Source organism: Anabrus simplex, chromosome 8 (assembly GCF_040414725.1).
Source record: "Anabrus simplex isolate iqAnaSimp1 chromosome 8, ASM4041472v1, whole genome shotgun sequence".
Lineage (NCBI taxonomy): Eukaryota > Metazoa > Arthropoda > Insecta > Orthoptera > Tettigoniidae > Anabrus > Anabrus simplex.
Genome location: NC_090272.1, coordinates 67,613,919 through 67,635,774, shown reverse-complemented (window position 1 = coordinate 67,635,774; position 21,856 = coordinate 67,613,919). Strand labels below are relative to the sequence as shown.

At 40.5% G+C, this 21,856-nt stretch overlaps 1 protein-coding gene across 1 annotated transcript in view; it reads left to right on the top strand.

The window, feature by feature from the left end:
- LOC136878793 (uncharacterized) overlaps positions 1 to 21,856 on the top strand; it is a 127,174-nt gene that overhangs the window by 62,991 nt on the left and 42,327 nt on the right. Inside the window, exons 10-11 of the mRNA XM_067152267.2 lie at positions 9,387 to 9,555; positions 16,629 to 16,753. Of these exons, the coding sequence (XP_067008368.2) occupies positions 9,387 to 9,555; positions 16,629 to 16,753 (294 nt within the window). The remainder of the gene's footprint in view (positions 1 to 9,386; positions 9,556 to 16,628; positions 16,754 to 21,856) is intronic.

The following is a 21,856-nucleotide window of genomic DNA, read 5'->3' as shown; positions in this document are numbered from 1 at the left end:
TGATCACTATCTATTAGTGGCACCTATTCGTCTGAGACCTAGATGGTATAAAAGAAACAAACAAACAACACAAGAAATTAAAACTTCTCACAAGGTTAACCTATTAAGAGACCCCAGTATAAAATGACTGTACCAGAACAGACTTAATAATCTTACACAGATGACACCAGTTAGTGACAACGTGGAAATGGAGTGGTCTAATTTGTGTTCAATTTTAAAGCAGTCTGCTTTTGAGAGTTTGGGAGGTAAGAAAAAATGGCAGAGAAAAAAGGGTTTAAGAATCTGGGATGAAGAAATTGAAAAAGTTATTTCAGACAAAAGAAATGCTTATAAATTTTTTTTGTCAACTAGTAAATTAGAAGATAAAATAGAGTATCACCACAAGAGTGCAATAGCAAAAAGGGAAGTGCAGAAAAAGCACAGAAAGAGTTGGGAAAACTTTGTTTCATGCCTGGAGACTGATATAACAAGACCACAACCACAGACCTATAAAATACTCAAGAAACTGAATAATGATGTAAAAGAAGACACGCACATTAATGCAATACCTCTAACAGAGTGGCTCATTTATTTTCAGAACCTTTGGAGGGGTTCAAATATTGAGCCATTTCTCCTGCCAACATCTCTTAACAAGTCTTCAGAAACCATTACACTTGAAGAACTGGAGCTAGTACTCAGAAAACTTAGAAATGGAAAAGCATTTGAAGAAGACTCAATAAATGCAGAACTATTCAAGTACTCCAGCGACATCTTCAAGCAAAGATTTCTCAAATTCATCAATTTAATTTGGAATGGCGACAGACCACCAGAGAATTGGCAAAAAGCTATAGTTATTCCTCTTTATAAGAAGAGCAGTGTGAAAGATTATGGAAGTTACAGAGGGATAAGTATACTCAACTCAGGTTACAAAATTTACTCTTAATATTTTCAAAGAAAAATTATTCAGGCATTATGAAAGTGTGATTGGAAATGAACAACATTGTTTTCAAAAGGGATGCTCATGTGCTGATGCTTACTTTACCTTGAAAATCTTAGTAGAAAAACGCAGGGAATTTAACTTGGAAACTCACATAGCATTTGTTGATTTTAAGAAAGCCTTTGACCTAGTTAACAGGAACAGACTTCTTAATATCTTAGCAGAAGATAATGTCCCACAACAATTAATAGATAACATATACAACATGTACAGTGACAACCTTATTGCAGTAAAGTTAGGTAATCATCAGACTAAATGGGAACCGATCAGCAGAGGTGTGAGACAAGGTTGTGGACTTTCTCCTTTGTTGTTCATAATCTATATAACAACATAATGCAGGAATGGAGGCATGAAAGGTATGGATCAATCCCAGTCAGCAGATATCTCACACATCTAGATGCCATACTCTTTGCTGATGATGTTGTATTGGTAGCATCATCAGAAGATGATCTTCGGTGGTCAGTATTTAATCTCCAGAAAGTCTCTTCAAAATTCAACATGATCATTTCACCACAAAAGAGTGAAATAATGGCCTTTAAGGGGAAGGACCCTATCCCCAGTAAAATCTGTTTAGATAATAACATTTTGGAAAAAGTCAATGAGTTCAATTATCTGGGATACAATTTATCTTACCACGGGGAAATGATATCTCTGCAAAAATAACCAAATTTACCAGAACAACAGGAATCATAAATCACATCATGAAGCCATCTCTTGTCCAGAAACACACTCGCTTACATCTTTATAACACTTTAGCCAGACCAACCTTTTGCTACGGCAGTGAGGCATGAACAATAAGAACTCTAGACATTTCCAGAATTACAGCACGTGAAATGACATTCATGCGCAAAACAGCAGGCTATACAAAATGGGATCGTATAAGAAATGAAGATGTGCCTAAGGGACTGAATGTGAAACCAGTAATGAATTACATCTATGATTACCAAGAAAACTGGAAACGTCACATTCAAAGGATGGAATCTGGAAGACTACCAAAGGAGATCCTATGCTATCAAACAAGAGGGCAGAGATCTATAGGACGTCCAATGAAGCGATGGAAAGAAAATGCAAGACCATAATGGGCCACATGGCCCAATACTTGGAAGGATAATGATGATGATGATGATGACATAACCTCTCCTGCCCAAATGCCAACCTCACCTTCCTGAGATGAACAAACCTGTTCCCACAGACGAGGCTCTGTTGACCGAGTCACGGCGGTATAACCATTACATCAATTATGGAAGAAATGCTGTAATTTAAGCTAGTCCATTAGCTGAGAGGTGGCAGCCCCACCAATGATCTTACTTCCTTCAGGCTAACAACCCCTCAGAAGGACATTTGATTGCTTTCAAGTCTTGCAAAAAGACAAATGCAAGACTGTAATGGGACACATGGCCCAATACTTGGAAGGAAGATGATGATGTAATACAAGAATGATGAGTGATAAGATTAAATTAAGATGGAATAAATCAGATATAATAAAAGGATAAATTCTTAAAACTAATATCCTACATGTAAAAAAGAGGTAGTACATAGAATTTAATAACATCTGAAAAACAGATTGGGTAAGAATTCTAGACTAATCTTCTATCAGAACATCCATGACAATAGAATGGTTGTGAGTAGCAGCATCAATTTTACAGATGAACCTTACTGGTGCATAAAATGTCTCCACAATGCTTCCTTGAAAGTACGAATAGCGCTTAACCCTCTGATACTTTCGGGAAGGAGGTTCCACTCACGGCAGGCAATTACTGTGAATGATTTATCGTAGGTGGCAGATCTATGGGTAGGTAAAGCAAGGATGGAATTATTAGTAGATCTGGTGTTAAGACTGTGATAAGAAGATAGGTATTTAAAATATAAAGTAAGGTAAAATGGCATTTATGGATTTTTAGGATTTTATGGAGATGGCATAGGGTACGCACAATGCAACGGATTTCTAGTCAGGGCCAAGATAGGTGGTTACATATATGAAGGAGTTACATGGTCATAGTACCATAGGTAACAGACGTATCTCACACATGCATTTTGAACACATTGTAATCTGCTCAATAACTTGCACCCAGCACCTCTATAAATCACATCACAATAGTCAAAATGAGGGAAAACCAGAGCTTCTACCAGCATTTTTTTTTAGTTTTTCAGGAAATAAGTATTTATACCTGTGCAGCATGTGCAATGCAGAGAATGTTTTCTGGGTAATGTTCGTAATATGCACCTTCCATGACATGTCATCATCGAAAGTAACGCCTAGGACTTTTACTGATGACGTGAATGGTATGTTAGTATTACATAACCTTATCGATGGAATCTCTGGTCGATTGACCTTCGCGAGTAGTTTTGGTTATCCAAGGATGATGGCTTGCATTTTTGCTAGATCTTCTTAAAGAGTTATGTGTGTTGTTAGGCTGCATGGTTTCTACTCGTCTACTCATCACATAAAATGAACTTCACCATACAAAAATGCAGTGTCACACACAGAATATAGGCACATTTTAGTTTTTGCAGACTAGAGAAAATATAATTTTAACAAAAGTAAAAGCAAAACAAAGTCTTCTCCATGAAGGCCCTTGGAGGGGTGCAAGGTAAAGACTTCCACTATCCGTAACCTCAGTACTTGGTTGGATAGAGTGGTTATCTCTGTGCCCGGCTGTCTTTGCCCCCAGGAATTAACCTGGTACTCACGTTTGGTGTAGGCTGTGCACCTTCAAAAGTGGAAATCTTGTTTCTTAAATTTTTCCACTTCCTGGTGGGGAATTGAACCCACGTCCTTTCAGGTGAACCGAGTACCCCTTTACTGCCTGAGCCAGGCAGCCTCTAAATATAATATAATATAATATAATATAATATAATATAATATAATATAATATAATATAATATAATATAATATAATATAATATAATATAATATAAGGATGTTTTAATGTGTGACTTGCCAGTTGGTGTATATAGATATATCATCACTGTATATATGGCACTTAACTATGCTGAATACATACTGTTTCTTTCTCCTTGTAGTTCATACTGTTAGTAGAATAAACAGTGTATTCAATGAAAATCTGCTAAATTTTTGTCCATTTTATACAAAAGGTGACCAGCTTCAACTTTTGACTACATTTTATCCATATAAATGTAAGACTGTAATAAATTAGTGTATGTTGCAGTAAGACAACTACAGTACTTAAATAGCAGGTGCTGTGGAAAAGTCAACATTTGAATTTTCTGGGAAGTTTTTTGTTATTCGCCACAAATTTGTACAGGGTGTGACAATAAGGTACGGCCGAACTTACAGGAAACATTCCTCGCACAGAGAAGAAGAAAATATGAGGGTAATCCCAAAAATAAGGCCTCCTATTTTTTTATAAATACAGAACTCTGTTCATGTGGCTGTTGGTCACAATATTGTGAAGAGTGTTTCCCGCGCTCGCATGTAAACATGCGCACGCTGCGCTGAGTACTCAGTCTTGGCTTGGCACCCGTTGAGAATGGAACTCCCGTTGGATGTTATATCGCCAAGTACGAAGTGCGCGCAGTTATTTGGTTTTTGAACGCAAAAGGTACTGAACCGATTGAAATCCATTGCCAGTTGACAGAAGTATATGGTGAGTCATGCATGGATGTCAAATATGTTCGTAAGTGATGTAGAAAGTTTGCAGCCGGTCGGACTGAAATTCACGACAAACGAACGAAGGAGCAGGAGACCGTCAATTTCTGTCAAGACAGTCGTGAATGTTGAGCAAATCATGCTTGAAGATCGGCGGATCACCCTGGATGATCTCTGCACTTTGGTTCCTGAGGTTTCCTGAAGCTCCGCTCACAACTTCTTGAACAGCATGGGGGTGAGCTGGTATGATATCGGCATACAAAAAGTGACACAGCGTGTACAAAAATTCATCGACCAAAATGATGATTATGTAGAAAAATAGCTAAATGTTCAAGCTGTAAAATGATGTAAACCATTGTAGAAATAAACAGGTCTATGTATTTATTTAAAAAAATAGGAGACCTTATTTTTGGGATTACCTTCGTATGTTATATGGACAAGGGGGAGAAATGTGAGAAGTGTTAGAAATGGTGCAAGCATGTACAACAACTGTGTTAGCAGAGTACTGACCCCAGTTGGAAAGTTGGTTTTTTTTTTTTTTTTTTTTTTTTTTGCGTTGCACCGACACAGAGAGGTCTTATGGCGACGATGGGACAGGAAAGGGCTAGGACCGGGAAGGAAGTGGCCGTGACCTTAGTTAAGGTACAGCCCCAGCATTCGCCTGGTGTAAAAATGGGAAACCACGGAAAACCATCTTCAGGGCTGCCGACAGTGGGGTTCGAACCCACTATCTCCTGAATACTGGATACTGGCCGCACTTAAGCGACTGCAGCTATCGAGCTCCGTCCAATTGGAAAGACAGAATGGTTTAGGAATAAGACTGAACTAAGGCAGGGGAGTGTGCTGTCACCTGTTTTGTTTATTATGGTCATGGATGGAATTGTAAAGGAAACAATGGAAGCCTATGGAGATAAAGAGATGGAGATACTGCTATTTGCAGATGATGTTGTGATCTGGGGAAAGAACAGCAAAGAAGTGCAACAACAACTAGATGCACTGAATGAAAAAATTGAGAAGTATGGCATGAAAATCAGTAGCCTACAGAGAAAAGCAAGACTATGGTGATGTTGAGAGGGGAAAGGCAGGGAAAGGGCACTGTGAAACTTGGAAGTCAGAGTCTGTAAATTATGGACAGCTTTAAATACCTAGGAAGTGAATTAATGCAAAATGCTACGGTGGACATGGAGATTAGCAGGTGGGTACAGCAGGGTAATGCATTCTACCAAGGTGTAAGGAAACTTGTTTGGAGCAAAGAAGTACCAAAGAAAAGTAAAGAGATAATGTACAAAATGTAGTATGTACCCATACTGATCTATGCAGTTGAGACTTGGACTTTGACTAGCAGGCAAGAGAGTAGAATTCATGCAAGTGTGATGAAAATTCTAAGAAGTATGATAAGAAAGACAAGGAAAGACAGAGTGAGAAATGAAAATGTTAGGAAGGAAGTTGGGATAGGAAAGTTAAGTGAGAGAGTTGAAATGAATAAACTAGGGTGGTTTGGACATATAAAGAGGATGGAGGAGAATAGAATTCCAAGACAGATGCTGGAGGCAAAGTGCGAGAGCAAGAGAGCAAGAGGAAGACCAAGAACAAGGTGGATTGAATCAGTGAAGAGCGGCATAAGAAGGAAGATAAGATTATAGAAGAGGAATGGTGGAAGGAAAGAGGAAGATGGAGAAGTACCATAAATACCCCGACCCGGCAGGAGCTAGATAAGGGGAAAAGATGATGATGATGATGATAATGATGATGATGATGATGATGATGATAATAATGATAGACATGGGACCAGAAATACTTTATTTCCATGTTTAATTCATTCTCTACAACTCTACATTGATCACAGGAACACAACATACCAGCATTCCACATGAAACTCTTTCTTACATGAAATGTACATGAAAATAAAGTGTTTCCGGACCCATGTCCATATAACTTCTTTCCTTCTATATGTGAGGAATGTGTCCTACCTTATTGTTACACCCTGCATAAACGGAACCACCCTGTTTTTTCACTGGGCCTTTCAATATTGTACAAAATCCAGCACATCAGCAGTGTTGCCAACCCAAGAATATTTTATCTGCTAAATGTTAGTTTAAAATCTGCTAAATTACACAAAATTTTGAATTAAATCAAAATAGCATAAACCAGCTTTTTGTATAGAGGAAATTAACTCTACACTCACCAGTTTTAGAACAGGGCATCATCATCTTCTCCTTTCCTGTGGTTTCATATGAAGCCATGGAACCATTCCTTTTCGAAATATCTGATGAAAAGTCATGATCACTGCAACACTTGTTCCCTTGTTTCAATCCTGCTCGTATGGTAAACAATAGCGGTAGACATTCAAATTTTTTTTTTTTTTTTACCTAATGAGAGCTCTTTCAACAATAGCATTAGACCAAAATCCTAACTCTTTCAGAGCAGCCAAAGAAACTTTCTGTCGAGTTTGCAGCTCACCAGCAAGGCACATAAGGAAATTTTCAAATATATTTCGAGAGTTTTTCACTTTCATCACAGATTTTATTGTTTTCAAGATATATGTAAGGAAATTTATATTTACTAATATCTACTGTCAAAATATCACTGTAGTATCTCAGAACAATTCTTCTGGCGATATTGTCTGCAGAGTTTGACTGGAATGATTCATTGATTCTCCAATGTTTTGACAAAGAGGGTTTCAGAAAAACAAGATAAAGTTTATTGATATCAGTTTGGAAGTGAAACACTTTTCATTTTACTTTGTTACTTGAAAATGCATTATTAAATCAAGCCATTCGGAAAGGACACCATTTCTTGCGACTTGAATAGACAACCATCTTGTGTTACTTTGCTGCACCTTTCCTTTCGGTATAGAAACACGCTGTCAAACACGACACACCCAGTTCATCATTATTTCGGTGACAATTGCAGGAGCAAACATTGCTGGTAAGTTCTGTTCAGCAAATATAGTTTCTATGTTATTGTTTTTCCTTATGATGAAATATGATATCCTTATCGCTGAAAACTGTTAACAGACATTTGCAAATCCGTCAAAAATTCCGCTGTCCGCTATAAGGAAATTTTATCCGCTGTTCCACTTAAAATTCCATCAAATTTTTGCGGAAAATCTGCTGAGATGGCAACATTGCACATCAGTGATGGGTGCAACATATGGTTATAATACACTGACTGACAGAGCAAATGCAACACCAAGAAGGAGTGGTCAGAACTTTATGCCAATTGCAGGGTAGACTGACGTCACTGAGGTATGCTCATGATGTGAAATGCGCCGCTGTGCTGCGCACGTAGCGAACGATAAATGGGACACGGCGTTGGCGAATGGCCCACTTCGCACCGTGATTTCTCAGCCGACAGTCATTGTAGAACGTCTTGTCGTGTGCCACAGGACACGTGTATAGCTAAGAATGCCAGGCCGCCATCAACGGAGGCATTTCCAGCAGACAGACGACTTTACGAGGGGTATGGTGATCAGGCTGAGAAGGGCAGGTTGGTCGCTTCGTCAAATCGCAGCCGATACCCATAGGGATGTGTCCACGGTGCAGTGCCTGTGGCGAAGATGGTTGGCGCAGGGACATGTGGCACGTGCGAGGGGTCCAGGCGCAGCCCGAGTGACGTCAGCACGCGAGGATCGGCGCATCCGCCGCCAAGCGGTGGCAGCCCCGCATGCCACGTCAACCGCCATTCTTCAGCATGTGCAAGACACCCTGGCTGTTCCAATATCGACCAGAACAATTTCCCGTCGATTGGTTGAAGGAGGCCTGCACTCCCGGCGTCCGCTCACAAGACTTCCATTGACTCCACAGCATAGACGTGCACGCCTGGCATGGTGCCGGGCTAGAGCGACTTGGATGAGGGAATGGCGGAACGTCGTGTTCTCCGATGAGTCACGCTTCTGTTCTGTCAGTGATAGTCACCGCAGACGAGTGTGGCGTCGGCGTGGAGAAAGGTCAAATCCGGCAGTAACTGTGGAGTGCCCTACCGCTAGACAACGCGGCATCATGGTTTGGGGCGCTATTGCGTATGATTCCACGTCACCTCTAGTGCGTATTCAAGGCACGTTAAATGCCCACCGCTACGTGCAGCATGTGCTGCGGCCGGTGGCACTCCCGTACCTTCAGGGGCTGCCCAATGCTCTGTTTCAGCAGGATAATGCCCGCCCGCACACTGCTCGCATCTCCCAACAGTCTCTACGAGGTGTACAGATGCTTCCGTGGCCAGCGTACTCTCCGGATCTCTCACCAATCGAACACGTGTGGGATCTCATTGGACGCCGTTTGCAAACTCTGCCCCAGCCTCGTACGGATGACCAACTGTGCCAAATGGTTGACAGAGAATGGAGAACCATCCCTCAGGACACCATCCGCACTCTTATTGACTCTGTACCTCGACGTGTTTCTGCGTGCATCGCCGCTCGCGGTGGTCCTACATCCTACTGAGTCGATGCCGTGCGCATTGTGTAACCTGCATATCGGTTTGAAATAAACATCAATTATTCATCCGTGCCGTCTCTGTTTTTTCCCCAACTTTCATCCCTTTCGAACCACTCCTTCTTGCTCTGTCAGTCAGTGTATATGGAAAGGACAGAATATGATTACACTATATGGAAATTGCACTTGTCCTTGCGTTTTCACATTTGTCCTTGTCTCATCATTCTGCTGTTCCCTCTTCTTGTACGCACCAGTCATTGTGGAATTAAGCGGAGTGTTCTAGTTTATTTCTCAATTCTTCTTTGTACATATGAGATGTTATTACCAATAAAATAGACATAAATACCTATGTTACACAACTCTGTTAACAGCAACAGGTATTAGCAGCACTTGTTCATCAACATTCTCTGCTGTATCTACATCAGCATCTCTAGCTGCTGCATCTACATCAGCATCTCTAGATAAAGTAATACCACATGTGGATCTTATGGTTGTCATCGATTGTGAATGGGATTATAATGAGATCCATGGAATTCTTTTGTAAGTATGGAAAAAATATTTATTTCTTATCTCTTACCAATGATAGGTTATCTGTAGTACTAACATTTACATGAGGTCTCAGTGATTATTTAATGTTAATGTTATCCTGGAGGATTAATTATTAATAAAAGACACACCTCATGGTGTGACAGCCCTGATGGGCCTTGGAAGTACAAGGTGACTGCTGCTCAGCCCAAAAACCTGCAGATTACAAAGTGACACAGAGTCAGGCTTGGCTTTCTAGACCATGGTTGCTGACTTCCTGTATGGTACAGGGTTTTTATTTATGCTTGACAAGGACTTTCTTGCTCGACCTTGGCCGCCAGTGACGGTTCAGTTGCCGGCCACCACGTGTGCATATGTACGGCAGAATACGGTGCTCAAAATCGTTATCATGCATTTTATTCACCATTTTTACAGTTTATGCTGAAAATGTTCCCCATGCGCTGCCAAAATAATCGGCATCTCCTAATGAAGTTTTCGGTTACTCTACCAAGTTCTTCAGCACTGATGGATGCAATTGCAGCTCTTATATTGTCTTTAAGTTCATCTAGTTTTTGAGGGTTGTTCCTATAAACTACATTTTTTAACATTCCCCGCAAATAAAAATCACATGCCGTTAAATCTGGGCTACGAGTGGGCCACAGATTTTTACTTATGATCCTTGTACCAAACATGCTTCAGTAAGGAGATAATGACCTTTATGTCCATTTTTATTGTTTACTGAACCTGTACGTTTGAATCTCTTGGCCAGTTGTTTTATTGTCCGATTGATAGGAATGGGTCTCCCTGGAAATTTCCCTCAAAACTTTTGTCTTGTCCTAGCGCACGATTTTCTGCACTTAATGTAAGTATTGTGCAGATATACATGTTCACGTAACGAATATTTCACATACATTACAGCACTATACACAATCACAATAAAACACTATACAATACGACATACAGTACGCAGTAGCTTCATTGAACACCCTACTATCTCGGAGCTCAGCTCTCAGCAACTGTAGGAAGTGCCAGAAACCGCGCGCACCAGCGACCGGTAGCGGCCTGTCATCGGCGGCCAAAGTCGAGCGAGAAAGTCCTTGCCAAGCGTAAATAAAGCCCTGTAGTTCCTTAATTGTCCTCATGAAAGGCTGAATGGACCTCGAAGCAACCCTTAGATCCAGCTAATGATCCCTAACCTGGCCGGGATTCAAACACGAGGCCTCAGTGTAAGAGGCAGGCTCGCTACCCTTAGACTACAAGGGTGGCAAAAGAATCAATGACAATTTTTATTTTAAAAACCTCTCTTTAAACTGACCATTTGTACCTGCACTTCCCATGAGGATACTCTTCCTCAGCTTCTGACTGAGTATTAGGATTATGGTCACTTTCAATTTCATTGTCTCCCTCTTCCACATCATTTATATCTTCTTCAAACCACTCAGTAAAATGTCTTCATAATTGATACCACCTATTTGGACACCTGTTAAACCCAACTGCTTATTATTATGGACACAAGATAAACATGGGCGATAGACTTAAGGCAGGAAGTTACAGTATTTTAAATGATCATACTCCAAAAGTAAATCTTCTTTTCAGTTCCTGTTTCTAGTTCTTTTCTGGGCCAGGTTATGAATCAAGGACCTCCATCATTGCTTTCTATTCACCAGTCTTTTCTTGCTTCCAATATATCTTCTACCTTTCTTCCTCTCTTCTCTTCACTCTCTGCCACTGTATCCATCAACCTTTTGCGAGGCCTTCCTTGCAATCTCTTTCCTGTTGGTTTCCCTGTAAATACTTTTTTTGGAACTCTCAGTCTTCTGCCAGTTGCACCACTTGTCTATACCATTTAAGTGTTCTTGTTTCTATCCTGTCCTGTAGTTTTGAAACTCCAGTCCTCTTTCTAATCTCTCTATTTCTGATTCTATGTTTTTTTGCCTTCCCTACAATATTTCTAAGGAATTTCATCTTGGCTGTCTGAACTCTACTCTCATCTCGTTTTGTTGTTGTCCATGTACCTGCTGCATATGTAAATATTGGGAACTTATTAGTTGCACAACTCACTCACTCACTCACTCACTCACTCACTCACTCACTCACTCACTCCCTCCTTCCTTCCTTCCATTGAAAAATTTTCTGTTTTTCATTGAGGCAAAATGTTGGTAATATTGTGGATGGTCTGGTATGGCATACCCTAGTGGCATGGAAAGAAATTACCATTGCAAGAGGAGAGAGAGCAGGAATAAAATCATCCGCAGAGTAGTGCAATCATCTAACGGGGACATTTGGAATTGTTTCTCAGTAGGGGACTTGCTGGTCTCATGCAGCAATGATTGCCTATTGCTTTATTTGATCCGCCATGGCCATCATGTCCTCAAGGTTTCAAGGTTTTAAATACTGGAAACCAGGCTTCCTCCTTGCAGTTGAAGATATCTCAATGCGTCAATATCTCAATGGCTTCCCTTTGTTGCTGGGCATCATAAAATAGTGTAGTTGACAGTACTTCGGTGCCGTCATACTGTACGTCATGGCCTGCTTGAAGCGAGTGTTAGGCAACTGATGATTTTGCAGTTTGCCCCAGTAAGCTGTGTCAGTTGTGTCCCTTCAGTTGGGTGGTGATGCTGCGTTTGGTTGTTCCTATGTACACTTGGCTGCAGCTGCACAGGATCTTGTCGACACCTGCTGCGGTGTGAGGATGACACTTGTCTTTGGCAGACTTTTGTAATACCTTGATTTTTCTTCATTGGCCTGTATGTGGATTTTACTCCAAGGGACTCCAGTGTCTCCCTAATCTGTCAGTTATATAAGTAGAGGAACAGAACAAACAAGTGACAAATCAGAGAGAGGCAGAGGGGATAACAAAGCAACACACACACTGAGTGGCTAAAAGTCACGGGAAGGGGTGCCTCATTAGAAAATGTGCTGTGTATGACCCCTGAGAATTGTGGCTAGCTGCGGCATAGCCGAGCAGACTGTCACAGACACCAGTGCCGTGAAGATGGCAACACATTGCGAGTTAACCAACTTTGAACGTGGGATGATCATCGGCGCATGGCGCATAGATCATAGCATTGCGGAGATTACACACAAATTTGGGTTTCCAAGGTCAAAAGTGTCGAGGGTGGATCTTCAATATTGCAGAGAGATTGTTACCACTCATGTAAACCGCCGCACAGGAAGACCACAGGTGTTTAATGAACGGATATCACTTCGCCTCCGCAGATATATACCGGGCACTTGACGGGCTACTGTGAGTCAGATCACCACCCAGTTGAATGCTGGGAGTCAGGAACCCATTTCTACCAGGACTATAAGGAGGGAACTGCACCACATAGGCTTCACCACCTGCCGACCAACTTGTGTCCCTTTGCTGACACCTCGACACAGAGCTCAGTGGTGTGCATGGGCTCGCGGACATTGGCAATAGACCATGGAACAGTGGCGGTCTGTGGTATGGTCCGATGAATCCTGGTTCCAGTTGTATCGAGCTAATGGGCGCGTGAGAGTGTGGCGTATGCCCCATGAAGCTATGGACCCCGCGTGTCAACAAGGTTGTGTCCAGACGGGAGGTGGCTCAATTCTGATCTGGGCAGCGGTCTCATGGTCGCAATTAGGCCCCATTGTCTGGCTGCAGGGAGTGCTGACAGGTGCACGTTATGGGGACATTCTTTCAGACCATCTGCATCCCTTTCTGGCCCGAGAGTATCCTGATGGAGATACCATGTTTCAACAGGAGAATGCACCATGTCACTGCTCTGTGGTGGCACGTAGGTGGTTGGAGGAGCACTCCAGTGAAGTTACGACCATGGATTAGCCCTCAAGATACCCTGATCTTAATCCAATCAGTTAAATATTTATGGGATGCTGATGATGCTTGTGTATGCTTCATGAACCCTGCACCAACAACACAAGAACAATTGTGAGTAGTAGAGCAAGATGCATGGGTCCAGATCCCTCCAGAATGATTCCAACACCTTGTAGAGTCGATGCCTCGCTGCATTTTTGAGGGCTCACGGAGGAGCAACTTGTTATTAGCATCACATTCTGTGTTTTCTCATGACCTTTGGCCACTTAGTGTATAATAGGATGAACAGAATGGCAAGTCAGTGTGAAAAGGGAGCAACAGAAATAGGAGACGAGGAAAAACATGGAAACACAAAAGGTCAAAGACAATCTTCATAACTTCAAACACTGCCATCTTCAAATAGATAGGCTCTCTCCTCATCAATCCAAGTTCTTCTACATCCATCTCTTGTCAAGCCCCAGTGAGCTTGTTTCTGCTTCCCCCAGCTTCTTCAGGAGGACAGGTATCAATACTCATTGAGGGGCCATCTTGACAGATCTTCAAACACTTGTTAGTTCCCTTCCTATACTTACATTATTATCCCATTGGGATCTTTTCCTTCTTTTGTGTTTATCCTTTGTTCCTATTCTTTTATCACCTGTATTTATCTTTGTCTAGTGTTTTTTTCTCTTTTCCTGTTCTTATCCAGCTTTCTTCTTATCCTCTACACTTACCCACATCAAGACTGAATATCTGTCAAGTTAGCCCCACACTCCTGATGAAGCTGGGAAGCAGAAAAAAAAAACACACACACACACACACACACACACACACACACACACACACACACACACACACACACACACACACACACACACACACACACACACACACACACACACACACACACACACACACACACACACACACACACACACACACACACACACACACACACACACACACACACACACACACACACACACACACACACACACACACACACACACACACACACACACACACACACACACACACACACACACACACACACACACACACACACACACACACACACACACACACACACACACACACACACACACACACACACACACACACACACACACACACACACACACACACACACACACACACACACACACACACACACACACACACACACACACACACACACACACACACACACACACACACACACACACACACACACACACACACACACACACACACACACACACACACACACACACACACACACACACACACACACACACACACACACACACACACACACACACACACACACACACACACACACACACACACACACACACACACACACACACACACACACACACACACACACACACTCTCTCTCTCTCTCTCTCTCTCTCTCTCTCTCTCTCTCTCTCTCTCTCTCTCTCTCTCTCTCTCTCTCTCTCTCTCTCTCTCTCTCTCTCTCTCTCTCTCTGACTTATTCTGTCAGTTATTTTTCCAATATGATATCTGAAGCCATCTCTTTTCAGTTTTGACTCAGTTAATCTATAACTGTTAGGTTATTCAGTCTCACGAAACTAAGTATGAATAAATAAATCTATAAGCTACCTGAAAAATAAAACTGGTCTGTGAAGGGTTAGCTATTTGGAAGTAGAGGTAGTGTTATGAAATATATGTGGGATATCATAAAAATCTTAAAATTCCAGCATAATATACTGGAGTAAATTTTACTATTAAGGCATTCATGACTGGCATTATAATATTTATCTATATTTTCCAGGCTTATCCTGCTTATACAGAACTTTTATCACTGAAAATGAATCAATATCTCTCAAGTGTCTTTGTTTCATACTTTCTCCTACCATGTACTCTTGAAAGGGTGTGGTGACACATCATGTGTGACTGTGGAGTTTTTGACATGCTCTCTTATCCTGTGTTTGATGGATCACTTGATGTAGAGATCTTGCCATCAACTCCTCCATCTGGTCAAATAACCTCAGAGCTCTTCCCCGTGGTTTTGTTCCTTGCACTTTGTCTTCCACGATCAGCTTCTCCATCGCTCTAGTCATCCTTGATAAGTGATCAAAGTGTAGGTCTGGCTGATCTTCATCAGTCTACCCTTGATCTTGAGCTCTTTTAGAACAGAACCATTCACCTTGCGTTTGGTCTAGGATACTCATAGAACTTGGTGGCACACCCACATTTCCATCGCATCAATTTACCTCATGCCGGCGTTATTAATTGTTCATATCTCAGCCCTGAATGTGGCAATGGAGAAAACTAGAGCATTTACTAGTCTGAGTTTGGTGTTGGTAGTGATGGCTCTGTCCAAATCCTGGTTAGCTTCACTGTCGCATTGCATGCCACTGTACGGCATATCTGATCTTATTCAAGCAGCCCCCATTCCTTGTTATAAGAGCACCCACCACCTCAAAGTCTGTTACTTGTCTTGGTTATTATTGTTTGCTCGGTCCATAACCTTTGTCTTTCCAATGTTGATCTCCAGTCCATATTCCCCACTTATTCTCATGAGCTGGTCCATGAACATCTTCAACTTCCTGGTGCTTGATGCTATATTGATCGTATTGCCTGCATACTTCAAGTTGCTGATCATCTTTCCCCACCATACATAAATTTAGTATTCAGGATCCTTATCATCATTCACTGTAGGTGAAGTGATGTCTATTTGAATAATTAAAAATTATAACTTAATCCTTCAGTGTTAAGGCCAATAACATTAAGGTAACAAACTTTTCTCAAAATTAATGGGTGGACAAAATATTATCTGTTCTGTAGTTTTTACATGAGTGATCCAAATATACTATCCTTCTTATTCCCTTTTCCCATTATCGGACTCATTGTCAGTTGTGTAGATTCAGCGACCTCCATTTCCGACTGTTATTCCACCACTCTTCCCTCAACAACTTTGGGCCCATCTGTGACGCTCTGCTCCACTGCTTCCTCCGCTTTCTGTATCTGCCTACTCCTTGGTCTACCCCTAGGTCTTCTACCCTCCACCTTCCACTCCAACATTGAATTTGGAGTTCTTGCCCCTTTCATATTTTTTCTAATGACCAAACCACTTCATCCTGGATCTTTCTACTTCATCCAGTAACTTCTTTGTTCCAAACAGTCCTTATGTCCTAATTATATTAACTTTCCATATCTTTCCTAATGCACTTCTTAAGAACTTTATTTCCATTCCTTGAACTCTGCTATATACTGTTATATAAATATCAATTCTTCATTTTTATAAGACTGACACAAAGTTTTATTTTCTTTCCAGGCCACTGCGTGAACAAATAAGGGTTTCCACAAGAAGAAGTAACTTGACTGTCTACTCAGGCTTTGAGTTCCAGAATTTAATGAATTCTACAAACATGACCATGAATTATACAGATTACACAAACTGTAAGTAATGAAATAATAAATATAGAGACTATACACTGTCAAAGTTTTGCTGAGGTCCCTTTTAAAAGAATATATGAAATCTGTAGGTGGAGGTCGGGCAGTTCTGGACACCTAAGACAATTTCTAGTGTTATAATTTTAGGATTGGATCCAATTAAATGAAAGTACCATTTTTTGGAATCCTTATTTGTTCCTTTATAACTTTACTAAACTTAAGAAAAATATGGTAATTACAAGTTGGTAAGTAAGAAGCAAAAATATCAAAAATGTCAATTGGAGTGTGGTAGTAAACAGCCCCATTATTGCTTTTTATATGCCACTACAAAACAAACATACTCCACATTATTTTTTATTGCTCACATAACATGTACAGGTGTCATGTAAATGGTAGCCCAAGCTGAAAAGGCATGAAACTTCTCTGAAAAGGAAACATAACACACTTTGTTCCAATATCCTATGAGGTGTAGTTTCAAAGATATAGACTGATGAAACTGTGCTGAAAGTGAGGAGTTGGCAATGCTTGCAGCTGGCACGTGCCACATGTAACTTTTGGACAGTTAACAACAACATTAAAATAAGAAGAAAGTAAAAACATCAGTGACGTATACCTAGAGCTACCAAGGCTATGGTGTAGCCAAAAACCTCAAATGAGAATGATGGAAATCTAAAGCACATTATATTGTAAGCATCTGACACATTGTTCCAATTACAAAACTTGAAAGCAATGAGAAAAAACGTTGCACGTATTTCTGAGAGCAAGGCATCAGAGACTGATATTGCAGTCCAAGTGTTTGCATCCCTCTCCCCCCAATCCACCCCACGTGGCTTGCTGCTGTATGTCCGCTAGGTGCGGGGACTTCTTTTTTACAACTTGCTTTATGTTGCACCGACACAGATAGGTCCTATGGTGAAGATACGACAGGAAAGGTTTAGGAGTGGGAAGGAAACAGCTGTGGCCTTAATTAAGGTACAGCCGCAGCATTTTCCTGATGTGAAAACGGGAAACCATGGAAAACCATCTTCAGGGCTGCCAACAGTGTGGCTCGAACCCATTATCTCCTCGATGCAAGCTCACAGCTGCGTGCCCCTAACCGTACAGCCAACTCGCCCAGTGCTGCGGGGACTAAGGGGATAGGTGTGCTGGGCTTCACTCCATCAGATCGCCGCTGCTAACTAACAACCATGCGTTCCTCATCGTATATACTTCCCCACCTCATACTTCTGACTTAATTATATAGAGAAGAGAGTGCTAGTATTTCACTCCTGTTTACTTTTACTTCCTTGTATGAAGATACCGCAGGGCTGCTGTTACAGGAGTAATGTAGTTTTCTTTTTATAGGTAGATTTGCTAAAATGAAATGAAATCTTTCAGGTTTAGTTTTCTCTTTTGTTGGTTAGAATTGAACCCGTGATCATGGGTCGGACACCACCACTGATCTCCCGATGAAGCTAATAAACCAGTGAACGATGGGTACAACCGCTGGTAATACTGTAGAATTCAAAAATTTCATTTAATATTAATAATAATATCATGTAATGCTAAATTGAAACATTACAGAATAGTTATTCTACTGGAAGCTCTATATGCATCAGAAACCTTAACTTAGGAGGTCATTCTAAAAATTGCAGATATTGAAAAAGAAGAACGTAAAATTCTTAGAAAAAAATTTTGGGCCCATACAGGAAAATGGAATTTTGATCAAAAGGTGAACTGCAGATCTCTATAGTTACACAGATAGTTTCATCAGTACTGTACAGAGGAGATGTTCTAATTTTTTGGACACACTTTTAGGATGGATAAATAATAGACTCACAAAAAGGTCATTCAATGTAATAAATTCCCAAAACAAGAGAATAAATTGAACAACGGGGAAGACATCACAAAAAATTGCAAAGTCTTCACGACTTCAGTAAATAAACATACATTTGTGGTCAAGACTAGTAGCAGGACTGGTACAAAGTGGTCAGAAGAACGGAAGAGGCAACATAGTGAGTTCATGAAGAGATTTTGGAAGAATAGGAAGGCGAAAGTCATCAAGCCAATGAACAAGTTCCAACGCGCTCTATGAATGGACATAACTAGGGTATGGATTTTTAGGTTTTTAACTATTTTATTCCTTGCTAGCTAACTGCAGTATTTTAACTTACTTATCCAATTCATTACCATAGGAGTAAATTACTTGAATCTTATAAAACCTAAAAATGGCTAAATAAGATGTTAAAACCTACTGTACCGGGCGAGTTGGCCGTGCGCGTAGAGGCGTGCGGCTGTGAGCTTGCATCCGGGAGATAGTAGGTTCGAATCCCACTATCGGCAGCCCTGAAGATGGTTTTCCGTGGTTTCCCATTTTCACACCAGGCAAATGCTGGGGCTGTACCTTAATTAAGGCCACGGCCGATTCCTTCCAACTCCCAGGCCTTTCCTATCCCATCGTCGCCATAAGACCTATCTGTGTCGGTGCGACGTAAAGCCCCTAGCAAAAAAAAAAAAAACCTACTGTAAAAAAATCTAAATGGGCTATTCAAGACAATATTATGTTATTTTGAAATAGAAGTACCAAATATTAATGAAAGGGAATGATTTTTAAAAAATAAAAATTATGCACGACTTTTTGAAACGACTTCATTTCTTGGAACTGGAAGTGGTTTGTAAGTATAACTTGTGTGAGCAAAACAATGTGATACAATAGTATTCCACCAGGGTACAGCACAAATCAAGAGGCAGCCCTCTGGCATTCACTGATCTGTATCTAGTAGGTACAAGCCTGCCTAACTTGCCAGCTTCAGTGCATCTCTCATTTTGTACAGTCGACTACCGCCAACTACTGCGCTGTACACTGTTTAGCTCTATACACATTACTGTGTGACAGACTAAAATTAAAATAAAAAATTAATTTTCCCTATAAATAAATTATTGAGTCAGTTGAAAAAGCTTACGCATCTCAGAAGTAGCGATGCCTAAAGGCAAGTCATCTCGAAGTTGGTTGATTCCCCAGTGGATTGATAACAATCTGGACTTCACTACAGATGCAAGTCTGCCAAAAGCAGGTAAGGAATTATTTAACATACCTCTAATAAAAATCCCCATTACTGTAATGAAAAGCAAGTTTTATAGAAAATTATAAGTGAGTTAACATAAATATTACAGTTGAAAGCTCATAAGACGAATGCTGCAAAGCAAACCTCAGATGAGTAATTGTACTTAGGGAGTCCACTCAAAATGAAAAGTTGAGCAAATAGTACATACCTTGTGTCCACAATAAACTATAATTATTTTATTTACGTATTTTTCCAGGTGACATGTGACCAAAAATCACATTTTGTGCAGCACATGGAATCTACAGTACATATTGTATCAGCAATTTTCCATCGCAGCAGCCACTAATTTCCAGTTTTCCTGGCACTTCAATGGTGGATAATTTTAATATCCGTTTATGTGAAGCTCTGGTTTTGGCAAACATGGCATGGAATGCACTACATAATCCTGTGTTGAAGAAATTTCTTGAGGACATCAGTTGCTGTAAGATATCAGATGAATCCACATTGAGAAAAAGTTATTTGGAAAAAATGTATGAGAAAACTATCAAAGACATAAGAGGGGATATAGGTGATCATTATATCTGGCTTTCAGAGGATGAGACCACAGATAATTGTGGTTGCTATATCGCAAACATTGTGGTAGGTAAATTAGATGCCACAGAGCCTGGTAAATCTCATATTATACTGTGCAAAATGCTGAAAAAAAACGAACCATAGCACCATAGCTTGCACCGTCCAAGATGCTCTTTGGATTCTTTGGCCAAGAGAAAAACAGGATGACAAGTTTTTACTTCTTTTGAGTGACAGTGCGGCATGTATGATCAAAGCTGGTGAAGAATTGAAGAGTTTCTACCGTAACATGCTGCATGTAACTTGCATAGCCCTTGGCTTACACAGATTGGCTGAGGAGGTTAGAAATAATTTTCCAGGGGTAAACAGTATTGTTTATTTTGTGAAAAAGGTGTTTCTTAATGCTCCTAGCCATATTTTCACATTCAAGGAAATGTTGCCTCAAACTACTCTGAACCTGTCATCACTTGTTGGGGGACATGGCTCACTGCAGCCGTGTACTACATAGGGTATGCCAATCACTCTGAAGACATTAAAAAATGTTATAAATTTACAGTTTACATATCTGGGTAGCATTATTAATGGAAGTAATGAAATCAACCCTGAAATTAATAACAGACTAAGTAAATGTACAACATTTTATCATCAAGTCAGAGAGATTTTATGGGATGACAAAGTACCCAAGAGAATGAAATTAAATAGATTATATAGAGCCTATACAGGAGAAGAAGCATGGGGAGAAATCCGTGAGAGGCTTCAGTTGGAAAATAATTATATCGGCAGAACTGACCACAAGTATAAAATTAGAAGGAATTTTAGCAGAAGCAATTGGGGTAAATTTTCATTCATTGGGAAGGGCGTGAAGGAGTGGAATAATTTACCAGGGGTAGTGTTTGATCCTTTTCCAAAATCTGTACAGATATTCAAGAAGAAAATAAACAACAACAGGGAAAATAAATGAAATGTTAAAGGGCATTCAACCAGTGCAGGCTATTGTAAATAAAAAATGTGTGTGAAAAATTAATTCCATCCCCTGGTCCATGGAGTTTGGACAGCCAAAGTAGGGGACTGCCTGTAGGGGTGAAGTACAGTGGGGACTTCGAGGGCCCTGGGACCGCTACGGTAGCTGTGAAGGCCCTTCAGGAACTCTGAAAAGTGGTGGTAAAAGGGGCTCTGGTTAAGACGCAGCAGGTCGTTATGCTACTTAGGTTCCAGAATGGGTAAAAAAAGTAAATAAATGCAATGTAAAGTTTAATCTTATACCAGTTGTATAGTATCATTTGAAGTAATTACACATACTGTATATCAGTAGACTATATTTGTAAGTAGTACAGTAGATATTATAAGTAGAATTTTGTAAACAATATAAATTTATTAAGGATGAGCTGTGTGTTTAATAGAAAAAATTGTTAGCGTAAATTGTATAATATTGTATTATAGGAAAATTTTATTCTCTTGGTAATTTAATATTTAGTGCTTGACAATAATGTATTTT